At 53.3% G+C, this 19007-nt stretch overlaps 1 protein-coding gene across 1 annotated transcript; it reads left to right on the forward strand.

The window, feature by feature from the left end:
* The first annotated feature begins 110 nt into the window (after positions 1-110).
* Positions 111-5285, forward strand: ZNF503 (zinc finger protein 503). Its single transcript, XM_086381845.1, has 2 exons — positions 111-1987; positions 2709-5285. Exons 1-2 carry the CDS (start codon positions 1685-1687, stop codon positions 4344-4346), a joined length of 1941 nt encoding a protein of 646 aa, XP_086237971.1. The 5' UTR covers positions 111-1684; the 3' UTR covers positions 4347-5285.
* Positions 5286-19007: the final 13722 nt, after the last annotated feature.

Here is a 19007-nt window from a genome sequence, read left to right on the forward strand (position 1 = left end):
TGGCAGCCTGACGACTGCACTCAACGTACCCCGAAGGGACTACCATGGCTTGGGGGGTAAAAAAATCTCCCGTGTTGGACGTCGCCACCGCCTGTCTCGGATACCGAGAGCGCTCGGGACTCTGCGCGTGGCCCCAAAGGAACGGAATCCCCAGAGGTGGAAGGGTGTTATCTCTCTCTCCAGTACCTAGAGGATTGCGCACACCCCAGGCCAGCGCACCCTTCTCAGCGCCCTTGGCGCACCTGCGCACTTTACTCTCACTATTCATTTTCCTGACACTGAGCGCCTCTTTCTCTTCTTTCATTCTTTTTCTTAGAGCCCCCGCCTCTCATCCCAGGAGGCTGCCCCTCTTTCCCCCTCCTTCAGTTCCCCCTCAGTCTCTTCCTTCCTCTGCGTCTCTCTCTCCCTCTCCCTTTTTCCCTTCAAGTCGCACCCGCCTTGTAATCAGCAACAAAAGCTGACATAAATCACCGGCGGATTGACAAGAGCTGACAAATAACTGATTGATTGCGGTCGAGGAACATTGACAATTGATGGAGGGGTGGAGATGCCCAAAGAACTCGGGAGGGGGGGCGCGGGTAGAAGAAGAGAGGATGGTAGAGGAGAGTAAGAATTGGGGGGGGGGGGGCGCTGAGTGTGAAACAGAGGAAACATGTGACCCCCCTCCTGCCCCAATCTGCGCATCTCCGGGAGTCACGTGGCCGGGAAGGGCGGGGAACCTAGCTTAGAGCCGAGACTTGCCTCCACCGCCTCCGCTGCCCACCTAGCTTCTGGTTTCTCCGCCGCCGAATCCCGGGAAATCAAAGCGGGCGGGCGGACTTCCTCCAACACTCGCTCCCCACCTTTCCTTACCCAGGCGGCTGCACCGCAGATTTCAATTACTGAGGCGGGGGAGAGAATACTTGGGGGTGCGGACCTCCTTTGCGGCCCTGGAGTTGACAGTGCGGCCGTTGTCCAGACTCCTGCTGGTGCTCCTTCTGAACACCCTCAAACTGTTCCTTGCAAGCACCCTTCTTTTGGTTTCAGTTTATTCTCCAGCTGGGGAAAAGGAAGGACGACCAGGAAGAAAAGAGAGGGAGGCGGCAGATAGCAAACGTAGAATAAATGTCCAGCTCGTCCTCCGAGCGAAATCAAGGGAGGGGACACGCAGGGGGAGCGGCGCAGAGGGAGCTGCCCATTAAAACCAGCGCTGAGAGTCCTGGCGGCGGCGGCGGCGGCGGCGCGGGACGCGTCACATCCCCTTGACCCTCCAATCACCTCGGGCTCCCATTTGATTGGAAGGCGGCAAAGGCTTTAATCTCCCCCTCGGTGCAGCTGCTTTTGAAGTGAGTTTCCTCGCCAGAGCCCCGGTTGGACAGGCAGAGGCTCACATCGCGGAGAGCAGCGCCAGCGCCGGGCCGCGAGTGCGCAGCGCAGGGGCACAGCCCGAGGCCGACACGGCTATCCACCCGGCACTCCCGCAGTCGGGCCGGCTCCTCCCGCTCGGCCACGGCTCAGCTGCGGGCCACCCAGGATTATTCGCTTGTGGCTCCAGGCGCCAAGAAGGCGCGCTGGGCGCCGGTGACCGCCGCGCCAGCTCCACCTCCTCCTGCTGCTCCTGCTCCCCCGGCGAGAGCGCAGCCCGGAGCCCGCCCCGCGCCTCCTGGAGCCCTCCCCCCGCTGCTCCCATGCGCGCGGGTGGGTCATGAGCACAGCGCCCTCGCTTTCTGCCTTAAGAAGCAGTAAGCACAGCGGCGGCGGCGGCGGCGGCAGTGCGGACCCTGCCTGGACCAGCGCGCTCTCTGGAAATAGCTCCGGCCCCGGCCCAGGCTCGTCCCCGGCCGGCAGCACCAAGCCTTTTGTGCACGCCGTGCCCCCCTCTGACCCTCTCCGCCAGGCTAACCGCCTGCCCATCAAGGTGCTGAAGATGCTGACGGCACGGACTGGCCACATTTTGCACCCTGAGTACCTGCAGCCCCTGCCTTCCACTCCCGTCAGCCCCATAGAGGTAAGGACCCTATCCACGGATCGCGCTGGGACCACCACCCTGGCTGCCCCTCCACGGGATTTCTTTCTCTTGTGATCTGCAGGGGGTGAAGGTTGGGGGATCGGAGTGATTCAGCTCCGGGATGAGGGGAGAGGATCGTGCTCCCGCACCTTAAAACTAGGGCGGAAAGAGAGGAGGAGGTAGAATGGGGTGTGAATGCTAGGAACCAAGGCAATCAAAACTTGTTTCTCCCATTGGTGTTAAAGCACCTACCTCGACCCAGGCCCCCTCACTCTCAGGTCAGAAGACAGACGGGAGTCCAAAATGCGGTTCCAAAGTCCCGGTCCTCTGGTTCCCCAGAAGCTCGTATTTGTACACAGCCTCTAAGGCGCCAACGACCCGAGCCCTTACTCTGAAGCATTAGGGGTGGGGGTGGGGAGTACAGTTCTGGGTCAAAGAGTCAGAAACCAAAACATTTTTAGAGTTTGTTGGTTTTTTTTAATCCAGTTATCGCTTAGAGAGGACAGGAAAGATCCTGGTGGCGGGGGTGGGGTGGGGGTGCTGTGGCCTTTCTCAAGAAAGAGAATGTGTGTGTAGAAGGGGTGTCACCTAGACTTGCGCCTCGGGGCTGGAAGGATCTTTACGGGTCGTGGCGGAGGTGCGCTCGAAACCTAGAAGGCAGAATTCTAAAGGGTTTCCCCTTCTTTCTTTGTGCCCCCCCCCCCCACGTCTGACCCTGCAGCTCGATGCCAAGAAGAGCCCGCTGGCGCTGTTGGCCCAAACATGCTCGCAGATCGGGAAGCCCGACCCCTCGCCCTCGTCCAAACTCTCCTCAGTGGCCTCCAATGGGGGTGGCACGGGCGGTGCCGGCGGCGGCGCCGGGGGCGACAAGGACGCCAAGTCGGGCCCCCTCAAGCTGAGCGACATCGGCGTGGAAGACAAGTCGAGTTTCAAGCCGTACTCCAAACCCGGCTCGGATAAGAAAGAGCCGGGAGGCGGCGGCGGCGGCGGAGGAGGGGGCGGCGGGGGCGGCGGCGGGGGGGTTTCGGCGGAGAAGTCCGGATTCCGGGTACCGAGCGCCACCTGCCAGCCATTCACGCCCAGGACAGGCAGCCCAAGCTCCAGCGCCTCGGCCTGCTCGCCAGGAGGCATGCTGCCTTCGGCCGGGGGCGGCCCGGATGGCAAGGACGACAAGAAGGACCCCGAGGCGGGCGGCGGCGGTGGCGGCACCAAGGGCTCCGGGGGCTCCTCGGCCGAAGGGGGACCCACGGGGCTGGCGCACGGCCGGATTAGCTGTGGCGGCGGCATCAATGTGGACGTGAACCAGCACCCAGATGGGGGCCCCGGGGGCAAGGCTCTAGGTTCGGACTGCGGCGGCTCATCAGGCTCCGGCTCCGGCTCCGGCCCCAGTGCGCCCACCTCCTCCTCTGTGTTGGGCTCTGGGCTAGTGGCGCCCGTGTCGCCCTACAAGCCGGGCCAAACAGTGTTCCCTCTGCCTCCCGCGGGCATGACCTACCCAGGGAGCCTGGCTGGGGCCTACGCCGGCTACCCGCCCCAGTTCCTGCCACACGGCGTGGCGCTCGACCCCACCAAGCCTGGCAGCCTAGTTGGGGCTCAGCTGGCGGCGGCTGCAGCGGGCTCTCTGGGCTGCAGCAAGCCCGCCGGCTCAAGCCCCTTGGCCGGAGCGTCACCGCCGTCCGTGATGACAGCCAGTTTGTGCCGGGACCCGTACTGCCTCAGCTACCACTGCGCCAGTCACCTGGCTGGGGCGGCGGCAGCCAGCGCATCGTGCGCTCACGATCCGGCCGCGGCGGCCGCGGCTCTCAAGTCCGGATACCCGCTGGTGTACCCCACGCACCCGCTGCACGGCGTGCACTCATCGCTCACCGCGGCCGCGGCCGCCGGCGCCACACCGCCCTCTCTGGCCGGCCACCCCCTCTACCCCTACGGCTTCATGCTCCCTAACGACCCACTCCCCCACATCTGCAACTGGGTGTCGGCCAACGGGCCTTGCGACAAGCGCTTCGCTACGTCTGAAGAGCTGCTGAGCCACTTGCGGACCCACACGGCCTTCCCCGGGACAGACAAACTGCTGTCGGGCTACCCCAGCTCTTCGTCTCTGGCCAGCGCCGCAGCGGCCGCCATGGCTTGCCACATGCACATCCCCACGTCGGGCGCTCCGGGCAGCCCCGGGACGCTGGCGCTGCGCAGCCCCCACCACGCGCTGGGACTCAGCAGCCGCTACCACCCCTACTCCAAGAGCCCGCTCCCCACGCCCGGTGCCCCCGTGCCCGTGCCCGCCGCCACCGGACCGTACTACTCCCCCTATGCCCTCTACGGACAGAGACTGACCACGGCCTCGGCGCTGGGGTACCAGTGAGGGCGGTCTCGAGGGCTATCGAGGGAAAGAAAAGAACTGAGGGGTGGGGAGGAGCCGAGGGAGGGGCGGCAACAGGGCCGAGGCGACTGTCACCCGCGCGTGGGGATGACCCGGGCCAGGAAAGGAAAAAATATATATACTGTATCTATCTACCCGAAACAGCGACCGAGACCCGGTGGGAAAGTCCCCTTTCCCCCACCTCTCATCTCCCCACCCAAACTTTATAAAAGTTGAAAAAAAAATATCGTTTGACTTTTTATAGAAAAAGAAGGAAAAAATAATTGAAAAGTGTTCATCTGAGGACTGCATCGGTGGACACTGGTATTTATTTATGTTAGCTCCAAGCGGACCCGTGGTTCAAAAGTGCATTACTTAGTTTGAGCTCTGTAGGTAAAAAGGAAGAAGGGGGAAAAATTAAAACTTGAGGGTTAAAAATGTGGAAAACAAACCCTCCCATCCCTTGTAGATTATAAATAAATACAAAACCGCCACAGAACTAGAGGTCTTCTCTTTAATGTTACTTTAAAATTGCTATGATTGTATATTGTACGTTCTTATTTAATGTCTGATTGAAACACAAATTTACATGCATGTTTGTTACAAAAATGAAAAAAAAAACCAAAACAAGTCACAATTTGTCAGCTCTGATTTCAAATTGCAATTATTTTTAAGGTGTATACCATCAAAAGAGAATGGGTATTTTTTTGTATGTATTCTGGAAGAAAACAAAAAAAAAAAAAAGGAAAAACAATTCTATTCCAAAACCTCATTTGCCTTATTTTGTTCTTTAAAAGGAACACTTAACTATTTTTAATTTTTAAGTCCACCCGCTGAAAAGGGGACAAGGTTTACGTCATGTACTAAAATAATAGACAATGTATCGCTTTAAAGATTAAAATTCCGTATATTTGATGTATTAAAAGGTTTTACTTCTTCTTATCTTTTTTTTTTTTTTTTTTCCCCTTGGTTAAAGAGAAACAAGAGCATGGCAATTTGGCCACAGTGGGTTCCCTGGGCCTCACGGCTATTCCTTCTTCCCAGGACCGTGGTCGAAATTCCGATTGTTTAGTTGGAATTTTCAGGAAGAGGCAAAGGCTTCAGAAGGGCTGGCCTTGGAGGAAATATTTTTAAACGGGATTTCACAATTTGAAAAGATAAGTGTCCTTAGCTAGCGCTCATTTCGTTTTTTTTCTCCCAGTAGCTGGTTTGTTAAAAGTGCAAGAGGGGAAAGGGGATTTTAAAAAATTTCCCTCTTAAGATTTTGAGGAGTTTGGGTTTCGTTTTGTGCAGAGAGCGGCGCAGGTCCGGACTCGCCCGCCCAGCCTCGGCCCGGGGGAGGTGCCGCTGCCCGCAGTTCCTCTCTGCTTTCCTACCATCATCGGTTACGGGCGGGCAGCCGGGATCGATTGGCGGTCGGAGGACGCTTGGGAACCTGTTTCTAGGCCTGGGGAGGAGAGCGCGCTGGAGCCCTCTTGTCCCTCCGAGGAAAATGAGTTCGCTTTCCTTTTCTTCATCTGGCTGCCGAGGGCTAGAGGCGGCCACCAGCCGACCCCTCCAGCCAACCCCCTCCCCCCGGGGCTCCTTCCTCTCTCCCGAGTCGGGACCTGCGTCAGGCCAGCGCCGATGCTGCTTTTCCGAAACCCGATTTCTCTGCAGTCTACGCTCTATCCCAGTCTGCGCCGCAGGAGAAAGCGCCGGGGCCCGGGGCCCGGAAGCCCCTTCCAGTTCGACCCCGCAAGGGTCCCGGCGCCCATTGTCAGCCTCGCTGGGGCGACCTGGTGGACGCGGAGCGCCGTTCTGGGTCGTGAGCTCCGCTCGGCAAAGTCGCGGCGCGACCCTCGGTCCCGGCGGGATTCCCGCAGCGCGCACCGCTACCTTCTCCCCAGCTTGCGCGGCAGGACTGAGCTGCCTGAAGAGCCCCTGGAACCAGGCAGAAAAGAGGTCTAATCTTCGTGTGTGTGTGCGCGTGTGTGTTGGGGCGGGGTGGGAGTGAGGGGTCCAAGGCCCAGCCCCCACCCCGACCGCGATCACACACTCATACCCCTACACCAGGGCGCCAGTCCTGCTCTCTGCTTGTTGGGGCGCTCTCCCCGGCGGGTCCGCAGTTTGGTCCAGAGCGCACCTTTTCTGGGATCCTGGGACTTCGGAGTCGCGGCGCTGAGCGCGGACCCCGAACTCTCCTCTCCCCAGGGTCAGGCCGTTCTGGGTTCTCCCAGCCACCGGCCTCCCTCGGCGTCAGGCTCCCCCTGCTGCCTCGGGAAGCTCACCGCCGCTCAAAGGCCGCCCTCGGCCTCGGGCCTCGGTCAGTCAACCGCACGGCCCCCGCCGCCATTTGTTCGGGGGTTGGTGACTCAGATTTTTCCACCCTCCTCCCAGCATCAGCCTCACGCCTGAGGGGCCTTTTCCCGGGTTGTACGCAAAGCGGGCCCGGCGACCTCCGGGACGCCTCTCAGGCCTCCGCCTGGAGAAGACTTCGTAGAGGAAGACTCGGGCTCCGTGCCGCCTACCCGGAGGGGGCAGCCTCCAGCGCCTCCGAGCCGTCTGCCCGCAGCAAGTCCGGGACGCTGCAGCCCAGCTCCCACTCTGGTCCGGCTAAGAGAAGCTGGGCTGGGCCTGGCTGGGCCCGGCTTATCGAGAACCCCGGCCGATGGGGCTGCTTGTCACCTCCAGGCTCTCGGACACACACACTCACACTCAGGATAGGAGGACCTTCGAGGAGGTGGTGCGGCCCGAGCCCCGGGGACTCAAGTGCCCACGCTCGCGACGTAAAAGCCAGGCCCTTGTTCACCCATCACCAGCACCAGCCCCAAGCCCTTGGTCATTCCGACCCACACGCTTTGCCTTCCTTGGCCTCGCATCTTCCGACAGGGCCACCACGCCTCGCCAGCAGGGACCCACTTGGGCGGGAAGGGCCTAGAAATTCCCTAGCCCTGGAATTTCAGGCCTGGGACCGTCGGGGAGACAAACTAGGCCCTCTCGTGCCTTCACGCCCTCTCTTGGTACTTTAGTATAGTAACAAAAAGCAAACCCCAAACGCCTTAAAATTTTAATGAGACCTCCTTCCCGGAGAAGTTACTTAGAGGCAGCAAAATTCCGGAGCTGGGGCCGGGGATCGGGGATGGTCCCCCGACGTGTGCGACGGAGCTGAGTCATCCCAGGCACAGGGTTAGTAAGGAGAGGGTGCCAGTATGTACTGCAGGTCCAATCCAGGCGCGACCCCCTCAGGAAGAAGACGCCCCATCCTCACTGCGCGCCCCTGGCTCTCTCCCCCTGTCTGCTGAACTGCGGCGGGATGCGCCCGGCGGCTACCGCCAAAGCCAGAGCGGAGCGCAGTGTGTCCGCCAGGCGGCGCTGCGGAGCCCGGCGGAGCGGGCGAGAGACACGGAACCCTGGCCAGCGCACGGGACACAGGCTGCGTGATCAGACAGAGACCCCGCGCCTCCACGTTAGCACGGTTTTCCGAGCGGTGTCTGGTAGCTCCCTCCTGCTAGTTCCTCGCTCCTCTCCCGCTACGAACCATGTCCTCTGCGCTTCTCCACATGCTCTAGCTTCTGCTTTTGTGTTCCCCGTGCTCTTTCTCTACCCCAGAGGAGTTGCCCAGGTGTCCAGGGCCCCTCTCCAAGCCGGGGAGCTCCCATCGCCACCATCAAGGCTCTGACAGGTCACTTTGTCATAGTGAAGTGAATCTCACCCATTCATGCATCCATTCACTTCCATTCTCTGATTATTTCCTATGACCTAACCCCTCGCCAAGGGCTTCCCATCTCTTTATTCACCCCTGACACAGATGGAGAAACTAAGGCTAAATCCTGGAAGCCAATGGCAAGGCCAGCAGAGAAAGCCCAAGTCTTTCTCTCCATTCAACCCCTGCACCCATCTGTACCTCTGGCAGTGGCACTGAGAGGCCCTGATGTCTTTGTGCTGGGTGGTCTTTAAGCAGTGAGGAAAGGCAAATTAAAAAAAAAAAAAAAGCCCTTGTGCTTTGGAAAAGGTATAAAAATTGCCCAGAAGGCAAGGCCTGTCCCTGTGGGGCTACCTGATGGCCAGCTTCCTCTGCACGTATTGGCTTAGGGCTCCTCACCTCCCATGCCTAGAGGCCTGGTGATGCTCAGAGTGACTGTAAAATGCAGACTGACCTGCTCACGCTTATGTCCAGCCCATACTATCCTGTATTATCCCATTTAAACTTCACAGCAATTCCATGAGGTTGACAGAAGGTTTACCCCCATTTTACAGACGAGGAAACAGAGGCTCAGCAGGCAAAGGATACCAGCTAGTGAGTGATGGAGTCTAGGCAGAGGTTCTCACCTTGACTGCTGTCACCTGAGGCGATTTTAAAGTATAACAATGCCTGGGAGGCAGAGACTCTGATTCACCTGGGAGAGAGTGTGGTAGACAGAATTGTTTTTCTTTTTAAGTTCTTAGCATTTTGTTGTTGTTGTTATTTTTCTTTTTTTCCCCTGAACTTTTTGGCCACCCGGCACGTGGGATATTAGTTCTCTGACCAGGAATCAAACCTATGCCCCCTGCAGTGGAAGCATGGAGTCTTAACTGCTGGACTGCCAGGGCAGACCCTTATTTTACTTTTTACTATGGAGGCTTTGGACCATCCACAAAGGTAAAAGGAATGGTATACTAGAGCCCCACAAACCCATCACCCAGCCTCAACAGGTATCAGCTCATGACCAATCTCATTTCCTCTCTACTTCTCCTATTTGCCTGTCCCACATCATTAATTGGAAGTGAATACAGACATCTTATCATTTCACATTCTCAGGTGTTTGTCACTTCCTGCCAGGCTCCCAAGCTAGGGCTCATCCCCCTCTCAGCTGAGGCTTCAATTCAGTTAATGACCATTTCTATCAGACCCAGGGCCCTAGCACTTCACCTACCCTGTGCTGGGGCATCCCCCAAAGTCCTGGGGCTACTGATATCTCTGTCCTCAATGTGAACCCAGGGCTCACCCAGGGGTTGTCTGGGCTGTAGAAAGACTCCTGAGCCCCTGGTGAAGCAGCAGCACTGTGGGATACTCACAGTGCAAAGGGCGTCCGGAGAGTGGGAACAGCTTAAAGCCACATGGTACAGTGTGAAGAGCACAAATTTGGGGTCAGGCTGGTCTAAAATTGAACTCTTCACTCCACCCACCCCTGGCTCAAACTCTATGACTCAATTTATTTGAGCCTCAGTTGTCTCCTCTGTAAAGTGGGGATGAAAGTATTAGTTGCTCAGTCATGTCTGACTCTGCAACGCCATGGACTGCAGCCCGGCAGGCTTGTCTCTGTTCATGGGATTTTCTAGGCAAGGATACTGGAGTGGCTTGCCATTTCCTTCTCCAGGGGATCTTCCCAACCCAGGGATCGAATCTGGGTTTCCTGCATTGCAGGCAGATTCTTTACTGTCTGAGCTACCAACTGATGCCAACTTTATAGGGTTGTTGTGAGGCTTAAATGAAATAATTAATATGAAAATTCCCAATCTTCTGTCTGGCCCGTACTGGCTTTTAGTAAAGATAGATTTCTTTCCTTCTTCTCTTCCCAAAGTATAGTTTCATTATGATCAGCCCCCTCGTTCAAGAATTAACTGTGGATCCTTGTGGTTCAATGGTTCAAATTCTCACTCTACTATCTGGCCATCTGGCCATGGTTCATCTTCTGACCTGGCCTCTCTTTGCCTGTTCTACCTGTATCTCACCAGTCTTCACAGTCTAGACCCTCTGCCAGCCAGCTAGCCCCCAAGCCCCTTTGATGATGGTGCTCATCATACACTACTTCCCTGGAATGCCTTTCTCCCTCCCCATCCTTCCAAACTTTCTCAAGACCCATCTCTTCCAGGAAGCCCTCCGTGTTTCCCCCCGACCACACACTGATTTTTCCCTCAGCACTTAATGCAATGGCAGAGGGTGGACGAATAAAGGCCACCAGACTAGGGATGAGGACACTTGGGTTTGACTGGTGCCTCTTCGTGGTTGTATGACCATGGACAAGTCACTTATGGTCTCTGTGAAACTAGTCTCCGAAACTGATATTTGTCTACGCACATTTACCAACAACAATAATTTAATAAGCAGCATGCATTGCATGTCTACTTCCAGGCACTCATCTAGCCCTATTACTACTACTATCCTCCTTTTACAGGAGAGGAAATTGAGGATTAGAGGGACGTCACATGTCTGTGCTCCAGCACTGGGTCCTTAACCACAGTGCTGCACTGGGCTAGTTCCTGGGCCTGGAATCTTTGTCCTCGGCCTTCTTTTTCTAATTGCCAGTAACTCAACACTCCTATTTCAAATCTCAGGCAGTGTCACCTCCTCTGGGAAGTCCCCCAGGTCCCTCCACTGGATTCAGTGCCCTTTGCTCTCTTTGCTCCTGTAGCACCTGCCCATCCCATCATACTTTCTTTACATTTTGCTCCCAGCCTGAACTCTGAGGCACTGGAGAGGAGGGACTGTCTCCTCTTCTGGTTTCTAGCTGCGCCAGCTGGCTTGGTACCTGGAGCCTAGTAGATGCTCAATAAATGTTAGAGGGAAGGAAGGAAAGGGAGGGAAAGAAGAGACAGAGGGAGACAGAGGAAAACAAAAAGACAGAATGGAGGAAAGATGCAAAAGAACTGGGCTCGCTTGGGCAGGATGACTCTTCCAAAGACAGGAGGAGAAGCAGCAGCAGTGGCCTAGGGGGAAACTTCTGCTGTCTTTGCCCATGGCACAAAATGAGGCCCGGCAAGCTTCCACACATCAATTAGAAACTGTATTTGCTGACAATAATGAAGACCCTTAAAGAGTGGCTTGAAGGAGATAAATACTCTATTCTCCGAGTCTGGAGGTGGATGGTCCAAACTAAGAATGGCCCTCAGTCATCAGGGACCCAGGATCCTCTGCCTTCTTCAATGCCAGCTCAATCAGGAAGACTTCATCCTCATGTGGTCTCTGAGTTCAGGATGGTTGCTGGAGCTCAGCCATTATCACATTATTACAGTCAGCTGGAAGGAGGAGTGAGAAGAGGTAAAAAGGGTCCACCCCTTTTTAATGGGTCTTTCTGGAATCCACAGACAACTCCTCAGCTTATACCCCATTAGGAAAAACCTAGTCACGTGGCCATGCTTAGCTGCAAAGGATGCTGGGGAACGTAATGTTTACCTGGGCATGCTGCTGCCTCAAATAAAGTCAGGGTTCTGATACTCAAGGGAGTGAAAAGGGTGGGAACTGGGACAGGACATTAGACTCCCCTGCAGTCCACAGATGGGTTAACCTAGCACTGGAATCAGGAGACAGCTTTCTTGGTGGTGGCCTTCCAGGGGTCACTATTTGATGACTTGCTTCTTTAAACCACAGATCCTTCTTGATAAAGTGGGCAGGGGTGGTACTTATAAGCTCTCAGAAGTTGTCATTCTTGTTCCCTCTAGGTGTTTGGAGTTGTATACTGCAATGATTTAGAGTGGGATTTGTCAAAAAAGTAATTTTTATTCCTATAAAGATCTTTGGTTAGAGACCTGATCATTTTGGTCCTTCACCCCACACACAATACCAAGCTAAGAAGGAGGGATCATATTTGTTAAAAAAAAAAATCATCAAGGAAAACAAAAATCCCACAGGATGAAAGGGAGTAGCATTGTAAACTTACCCCCCACCTCCTTCCACGTTATTTGCAAAAATATAGTCTCCAACTCAGAGCAGAGGCAGTCCAGTGCTCATGCAACTTTGCACTAACTTTACCTTAACTAATTATAGTGTAACCACAGAAAGGTAAAAGAAACAAGACACAAACAAGCAAACGTTATTGCTGAATCATAGTGACACCCGAGTGAGTTCTAATCCTGCCTCCATACACCCAGACAGCGGTGGCCCTTGGGACAGGGTCCTGGGGAGTCAGGAGAGGGGGGCGGAGTAGGGAAGGCAAGAGGAGACTCCTAGGGCTGGAAAGGGTAAGGAAAAAGCAGGAACAGGTATCTGTGCATGTGAGCAGATTGGTTGCCCTGCTGCTGGAAGCTTCCTCGGCCTTAGGTCTCAAAAAGGGAGACATTTCAGGGTTCTGGGCTGACTTTGCGTGTCTCTCTCTGTTTGCCATTTTTCTTTCCCATGCTTCATAAACACCTCTCCCCAGCATTCTCCAAGGGCGATTCCTTTGGTATGGGAATTCTATACCCTCCACATCACTCGTTCTTAAGCCCTTTGTGGGTTGAGGGAAGGATGCAGAAACCACAACCTTTTTTGAAAATTCGATAAAAGCAATGGCCCCTCTCTATAGAAATAAGTACACATACTCAACATTGGAAAAATAATTTCAGGGGGCTCATGGACCTGCAGATTTTCAATCCTTGATCTTAAAGGAAATCCAAGATTTAAATAAAAAAAAAAAAAAAAAGAAAGAAACATGCCCTTGGGAAACACCCTGAGGGACTCTGGGCCTTCCTTTCTAAATTTTTCTCAACAAGGCTATATTCTAAATACTCTGTGGTGATTAACAACTTATGTCAACCTACCACAGGCCAGTGTTAACCTTTGCAACCTTCACAATAATTCTATGAAGTGGGCACCATCACTGGCTGCACTTTATGGTGAGGAAACGGAGGCACAGAGAGGTTAAAGTGACTTGCCCAAGACCGCACAGCCAGGCAGCAGCAGAGCTGAGACTGTGTTCTAGGCTGTTAGACTCCAGGGCCGTTAGTTTCATGCTGATCCCCACTGTGGGGTGGCCTTTACTTCCCTGTACGCTGAAGCCACACAAACTCGCCTGACCCTGATGCAGGTATCAGGCCCCACCCAGCAGCATGCCGGAATCGGCTCATACGGGCTCACAAGAGCCAGCTGTGCACATCTCTTCCCAAATCCCCATTCTGTGGTGGTATGTTGATAGCTTGAAATTGGCCATGGTGGGAATATTTACACCATAGCAATTCGCAAACACTGTAAGTGAAGGCTTTTTTTTTTCCAGAGAGAGCTGATTATTAAGCATTTATTAGCACATCACTGGACCCACACATTCTAGTCCCACTCCAACAGCTGCAACCTGTACATCCAACCACTCATTCCCCAGTCCATGGGAAGCAAGGATCCTCCTCCCAGTGAGGAGGATTTGGATGGGGTCTGCTTCCCCCAGGCTTAGTGCAGGGGGTAGTTAGGGAGAATGCAGCCTCCTCTTTGACCCCAGAGTAGGCAGGCTATCATCCAGTTGCCCTTCCCTGTCCTAGAACCTGGGCCTGGTCAGCTGGAGTCCAGATCCTTTACAGCATCTGGCAGCCCACCTGATATGGCAGGTGGGGGGCGGTGCTTGGCTGCCCAGAAGCTTCAGTGGCCTTCCCTGCCATTGGACCCTTAGTGACTACCACCAGCCAGCTCTGGTTTAACCCTTTCCCTTTGGGGTGAGCCACAGGCAGCTGGACCCTCCCTCCAGCCTCACTAGAAACCAGGCCTGCTCCCTCCTCTACCTTCTGGGAGCACCCAGCAAACTACCCAAGACTGCTGTGACAATGCGCACTCTCTAACTTTGGTCCATAGAGAAACCCCATCCAACAGCAAGGATTCCAGTGGGCCAGGCATAGGGTGGAGCCTTCCCTGGTGCCCTCTCACCAAGCAGAGTCTCAGGCCACAGGAAAGAAATGGATTATTATGATTATTATCATTTAGTGAGCATTTTCCTCATGCCAAGAGCTTTATATTTCTTTATATTATCTTTTTTTAATCCCTACAAGATCCCTAGGAGATAGTGCTATATTAATCCCCTGTTGGAAAACTGAGATTCAGAAAGGTTAGTTAACATGCCTGAAGTCACACAGCCAACAAGTGGTGAATGAAAATTCAAGGCCAAAGCTGTCTCACTCCAAAGCCCATGGCTTAAAACCTGTGTACTTCAACTGACAGGTTCTGCTTCCTTCCCCAGCCCCCAGGGAAATGTGGGAAGGGCAGCCCCTCTGGCCTCCCTTGGGATTCCCTGGGGACATCCCCAAGGGCAGAGGGAAGGCAACCTTGGTCACCTGTAGCAAAACCACTGCCCAGTCCAAGGTGTGGTCCACCAGACATAGAAAGCGAGTATTCACTGGCAAGCACATCGGGAGTCCCCGCTGCACACACGGCCTTCTCTCAGGCATGGAAGCAGAGGGAAGATGACTAGGATACGCCAGGTCTGCCCTCAGATAGCTTCCTGTCCAGTCTAGTGATTCACAGAAGATATTGCTGCCTTAAGGTGAGCTGTGACAAGGGCTATCTCACTGGAGGCATGGGGTTAAGTTCTACAGGAGGATGCAGAAATCTTCAGGGAGAAGGCAGCACTTGATCTGGGTTTGGACAATGACTAGGCGTTCAATGGGTGGAAAATGGGGGATCTTGGGAATCAGGAGAACGGATGAGCGAGATCAAAGGCATGGAGGCAGGACTGCCCATAAGGGTGTTGGCAGGGATGTGGTGGTGGCAAGGGGAGTGGGTGGGAACGTGGTGGGAACAGATGGTGTCCTGTGCTTCAGTAAGCAATGGGGAGACATCAGAGGTCTTTGTGCAGAGGAGTACTGTTACAGGATAGAACAATGAGACTGGAGGTATGGAGACTAAGACATCAGGTGGTTCAGACAGAAGAAGGTGAGAGATGAGAGCTGGGGGGCGGCTGCAGGACAGGTGAAGCCAGGACCATCCCAGGGCATGGCAAGGAGGCAGGATGGACTGGGCTCAGTGAAGGGCAGGGGTTGGAAAGGAGAGAGGAAAGGCACATGTGATCCTGAGGTCTTAGCCTATGGTATTGGGCTACACCGCTGTGAAAAAAAAAGAAGAGAGAAAGCCCCTCCCCCAAATACAGTGACTTAAATCAGATGGAGGTTTCTCTCAGCCTCTGTCATCTATGCTTGTGAGGCTGCTTCGCTCTGTGACGTCATTCAGGGGCCCAAGTGCCTTCCATCTTGGTGTTCCTTCATCCCCTCAGCTGTGCTCACTGGTGTGATTAGATATGGGTGCTATTCCGACCCAGGGGAAGGGGAGAGCGGGGAAGTCTGGGGCAAGCAGTGTCCTTCTGAACAAGTGAGGAAGACGTTGCTCATAGTCACCTGGCCAGCTGCAAAGGGAGGCTGTGCAATGTTATTTCTGCCCTGTGACCATGTGCAAGGAAGAAGAGGAGAACAGACCTGGGGTCAGAGGGCTCACCAGGAGTCACCACGTCTGGGTACCCGGAAAAAATTCCAAGGGGCAGCAGGCTTTAGCAGAGAATACACAGTGTAGACTTGTGTAGGTGAAGTTTCTCATGCCTGCAGGGGGTGGAAATGTAAGTTTGTGAGTAGTTAGCAGAAGAGAGAACTGAAATCTGAGGTGCAAGGCAAGAAGAAGAAAATTGGACTAAGCATGGAGCCTGAGACTCTTGAGGAAGTCCTGTGAGGAACAGTCCTGTTGCCAATAGCATTGGGTTAGCCAAAAATTCATTCGGGGCTTTCCATAAAATGTTACAAAAACCCCAAACACATATTTTGGCCAACCCAATAGTTGCTTTTATTTTTCCTTTAAAATTTTTTTTTAATTGAAGTGTAGTTGATGTTTAATATTATATTAGTTTCAGGTGTACTACATTTTGATTCACAGTTTTATAGACTATACTCCATTTAAAGCTATTACAAAATAATGTCTATATTTCCCTGTGCTCTATAACATACCCTTGTTGCTTATTTATTTTATCCATAGTAATTTGTGTCTCTTAATTCCATACCTTTATCTCACCCCTCCGAACTCCCCTCTCCTCAGGGGTTCAGTTCAGTTCAGTTCAGTCGCTCAGTCATGTCCGACTCTTTGCGACCCCATGAATCACAGCACGCCAGGCCTCCCTGTCCATCACCAACTCCCAGAGTTCACCCAGACTCACGTCCATCGAGTCAGTGATGCCATCCAGCCATCTCATCCTCTGTCGTCCCCTTCTCCTCCTGCCCCAAATCCCTCCCAGCATCAGAGTCTTTTCCAATGAGTCAACTCTTCACATCAGGTGGCCAAAGTACTGGAGTTTCAGCTTTAGCATCATTCCTTCCAAAGAAATCCCAGGGCTGGTCTCCTTCAGAATGGACTGGTTGGATCTCCTTACGGTCCAAGGGACTCTCAAGAGTCTTCTCCAACACCACAGTTCAAAAGCATCAATTCTTCAGCACTCAGCTTTCTTCACAGTCCAACTCTCACATCCATACATGACCACAGGAAAAACCATAGCCTTGACTAGATGGACCTTTGTTGGCAAAGTAATGTCTCTGCTTTTGAATATGCTATCTAGGTTGGTCATAACTTTCCTTCCAAGGAGGAAGCGTCTTTTAATTTCATGGCTGCAGTCACCATCTGCAGTGATTTTGGAGCCCCCAAAAATAAAGTCTGACACTGTTTCCACTGTTTCCCATCTATTTCCCATGAAGTGATGGGACCAGATGCCATGATCTTCATTTTCTGAATGTTGAGCTTTAAGCCAACTTTTTCACTCTCCACTTTCACTTTCATCAAGAGGCTTTTGAGTTCCTCTTCACTTTCTGCCATAAGGGTGGTGTCATCTGCATAACCTTGATTCCAGCTTGTGTTTCTTCCAGCCCAGCGTTTCTCATGATAACCACTAGTTTATTCTCTGTATCTGTGAGTCTGTTTCTGTTTTGTCCTGTACATTCATTTTATTTTTTTTAAGACTTCACATACAAGTAGTAGCACAGAGTATTTGTCTTTGACGCGTTCCACTAAGCAACATACTCCCTAAGCCCATCCACATTGCTGCAAATGGCAGACTTCCGCTCTTTCGCGGACTGAGTGATGTTTCATTGTGTGTATGTACCATCTTCTTCATCCATTCATCTGCTGATGAGCGCTTAGGATGCTTCCACATCTTTTGCCAACAGTATTTTCCAAAGACGGTGGCCACACATGCCGCCCCATGCATTTTTCTTATGCTATGAAGTTGTCACTCCTCCTTCAAGCGGTGGGGCTCGAGTTTCCTCCCCTTGAACCTGGGCAGGCCTGTGATGGGAGCAGAAGTGATACCATGTGACTGGGGCTGTCAGGACAGGTGATACCACTTCCTCTAGGGATGCTCAACCAAACGTCCACATGGACAGACTACATGTAGGTGTTGCGGCAACAGCCCAGCTGAGGTCTCAGCCCACAGGAGCGTCAACCACCAGCATGGAGTGATAAGACTCAGACGATTCCAGCCCCCAGCCTTCAGGCCACCTCAGGTGATCCCGACTGGAGCAGAGACAAGTCCTCCCCACAAAGCTCCACTCAAGCTGCCGATGAACCGAATAAATGTTATTGTTTTAAGCCACTACATTTTGGAGTCTTTTTCTTGTAACAATAGATAACTGATACATGTCAGACTCTCTTTTCCCACCCTAGGAGCCTACCCCAAACCTCACAGAAAAGGAATAACCCTGGGTTGACCTTGCCCATCCTCACACTTCTCTGTTTGTCTTCTGCTTGACCCTTCTCCTGCCATGACATGTCTGTCTATCTAGCCCCCAGCCTGCTGCTTTGACCAGCCTCGGGACCCCCAGCATGGCCTCCTCTCTGTCCCCTTTAGGCTGGGTCCCACTGTCCTCCCTACAAAGGACACTTCCAGGCTGCACCTTTTTTCTCTCCATCCCCAGAGGGCCAAGAAGACAGTCGGTGGCAGAGAAATGGTAGGGGAGCAGGAGGTCTTCAAACACAAGGGATGGGAAAGTCGCTGTGTTCCCTTTAATGTATTCACTTCCCCTTAGAATATCTGCATAAGGAACAAATGTCGAACTTGGAGAGACAGACGGATGAGGGTCACAGGGAAAACCTCTGTGGCCAAGAGTTAGACCCGGGGTATCAGGGATAAGAAGGTGGTTAGAAGCCCCACGTTCTGGGGGGATGAGAGACCTCAGGGGGACTTGGCTCCAGAGCCAGGATCCCCATCTAGGCAGCCGTGGCTGGGTGGGGCTTGGGAAGGAGGTGAGCACGGTTTCACAGCCAGAGCGTTATTGGGGCACCTTGTGAAATGCTCACCACAATCCAGTTAGTTAACCCATTCATCAGCTCACATAGTTACTGTGCCTATGTGTGTGTCCTTACGTTTTCCTTTAGGAGTTTCATGGCAACATAAAAGTCTTACATTTAAGTCTTTAGTTAATTTTTGCATATGTGTAAGATAAGAGTGAAAAAGTTGGCTTAAAGCTCAACATTCAGAAAACGAAGATCATGGCATCTGATCCCATCACTTCATGGCAAATAGATGGGGAAACAGTGGAAACAGTGTCAGACTTTATTTTGGGGGGCTCCAAAATCACTGCAGATGGTGACTGCAGCCATGAAATTAAAAGACGCTTCCTCCTTGGAAGGAAAGTTATGACCAACTTAGATAGCATATTCAAAAGCAGAGACATTACTTTGCCAACAAAGGTCCATCTAGTCAAGGCTATGGTTTTTCCTGTGGTCATGTATGGATGTGAGAATTGGACTGTGAAGAAAGCTGAGCGCTGAAGAATTGATGCTTTTGAACTGTGGTGTTGGAGAAGACTCTTGAGAGTCCCTTGGACTGCAAGGAGATCCAACCAGTCCATCCTAAAGGAGATCAGCCCTGGGATTTCTTTGGAAGGAATGATGCTAAAGCTGAAACTCCAATACTTTGGCCACCTGATGTGAAGAGTTGACTCATTGGAAAAGACTCTGATGCTGGGAGGGATTTGGGGCAGGAGGAGAAGGGGATGACAGAG

This window comes from Bos grunniens, chromosome 28 (genome assembly GCF_055505025.1).
Source record: "Bos grunniens cultivar Pamir isolate PY7600 chromosome 28, Bosgru_T2T1.0, whole genome shotgun sequence".
NCBI lineage: Eukaryota > Metazoa > Chordata > Mammalia > Artiodactyla > Bovidae > Bos > Bos grunniens.

Coding starts and splice junctions, on each gene's coding strand:
- ZNF503 (XM_086381845.1), top strand. CDS start 1,685: ATGAGCACAGCGCCCTCGCTTTCTGCCTTAAGAAGCAGTAAGCACAGC. Junction 1,988..2,708: donor CTCCCGTCAGCCCCATAGAG/GTAAGGACCCTA, acceptor CTGACCCTGCAG/CTCGATGCCAAGAAGAGCCC.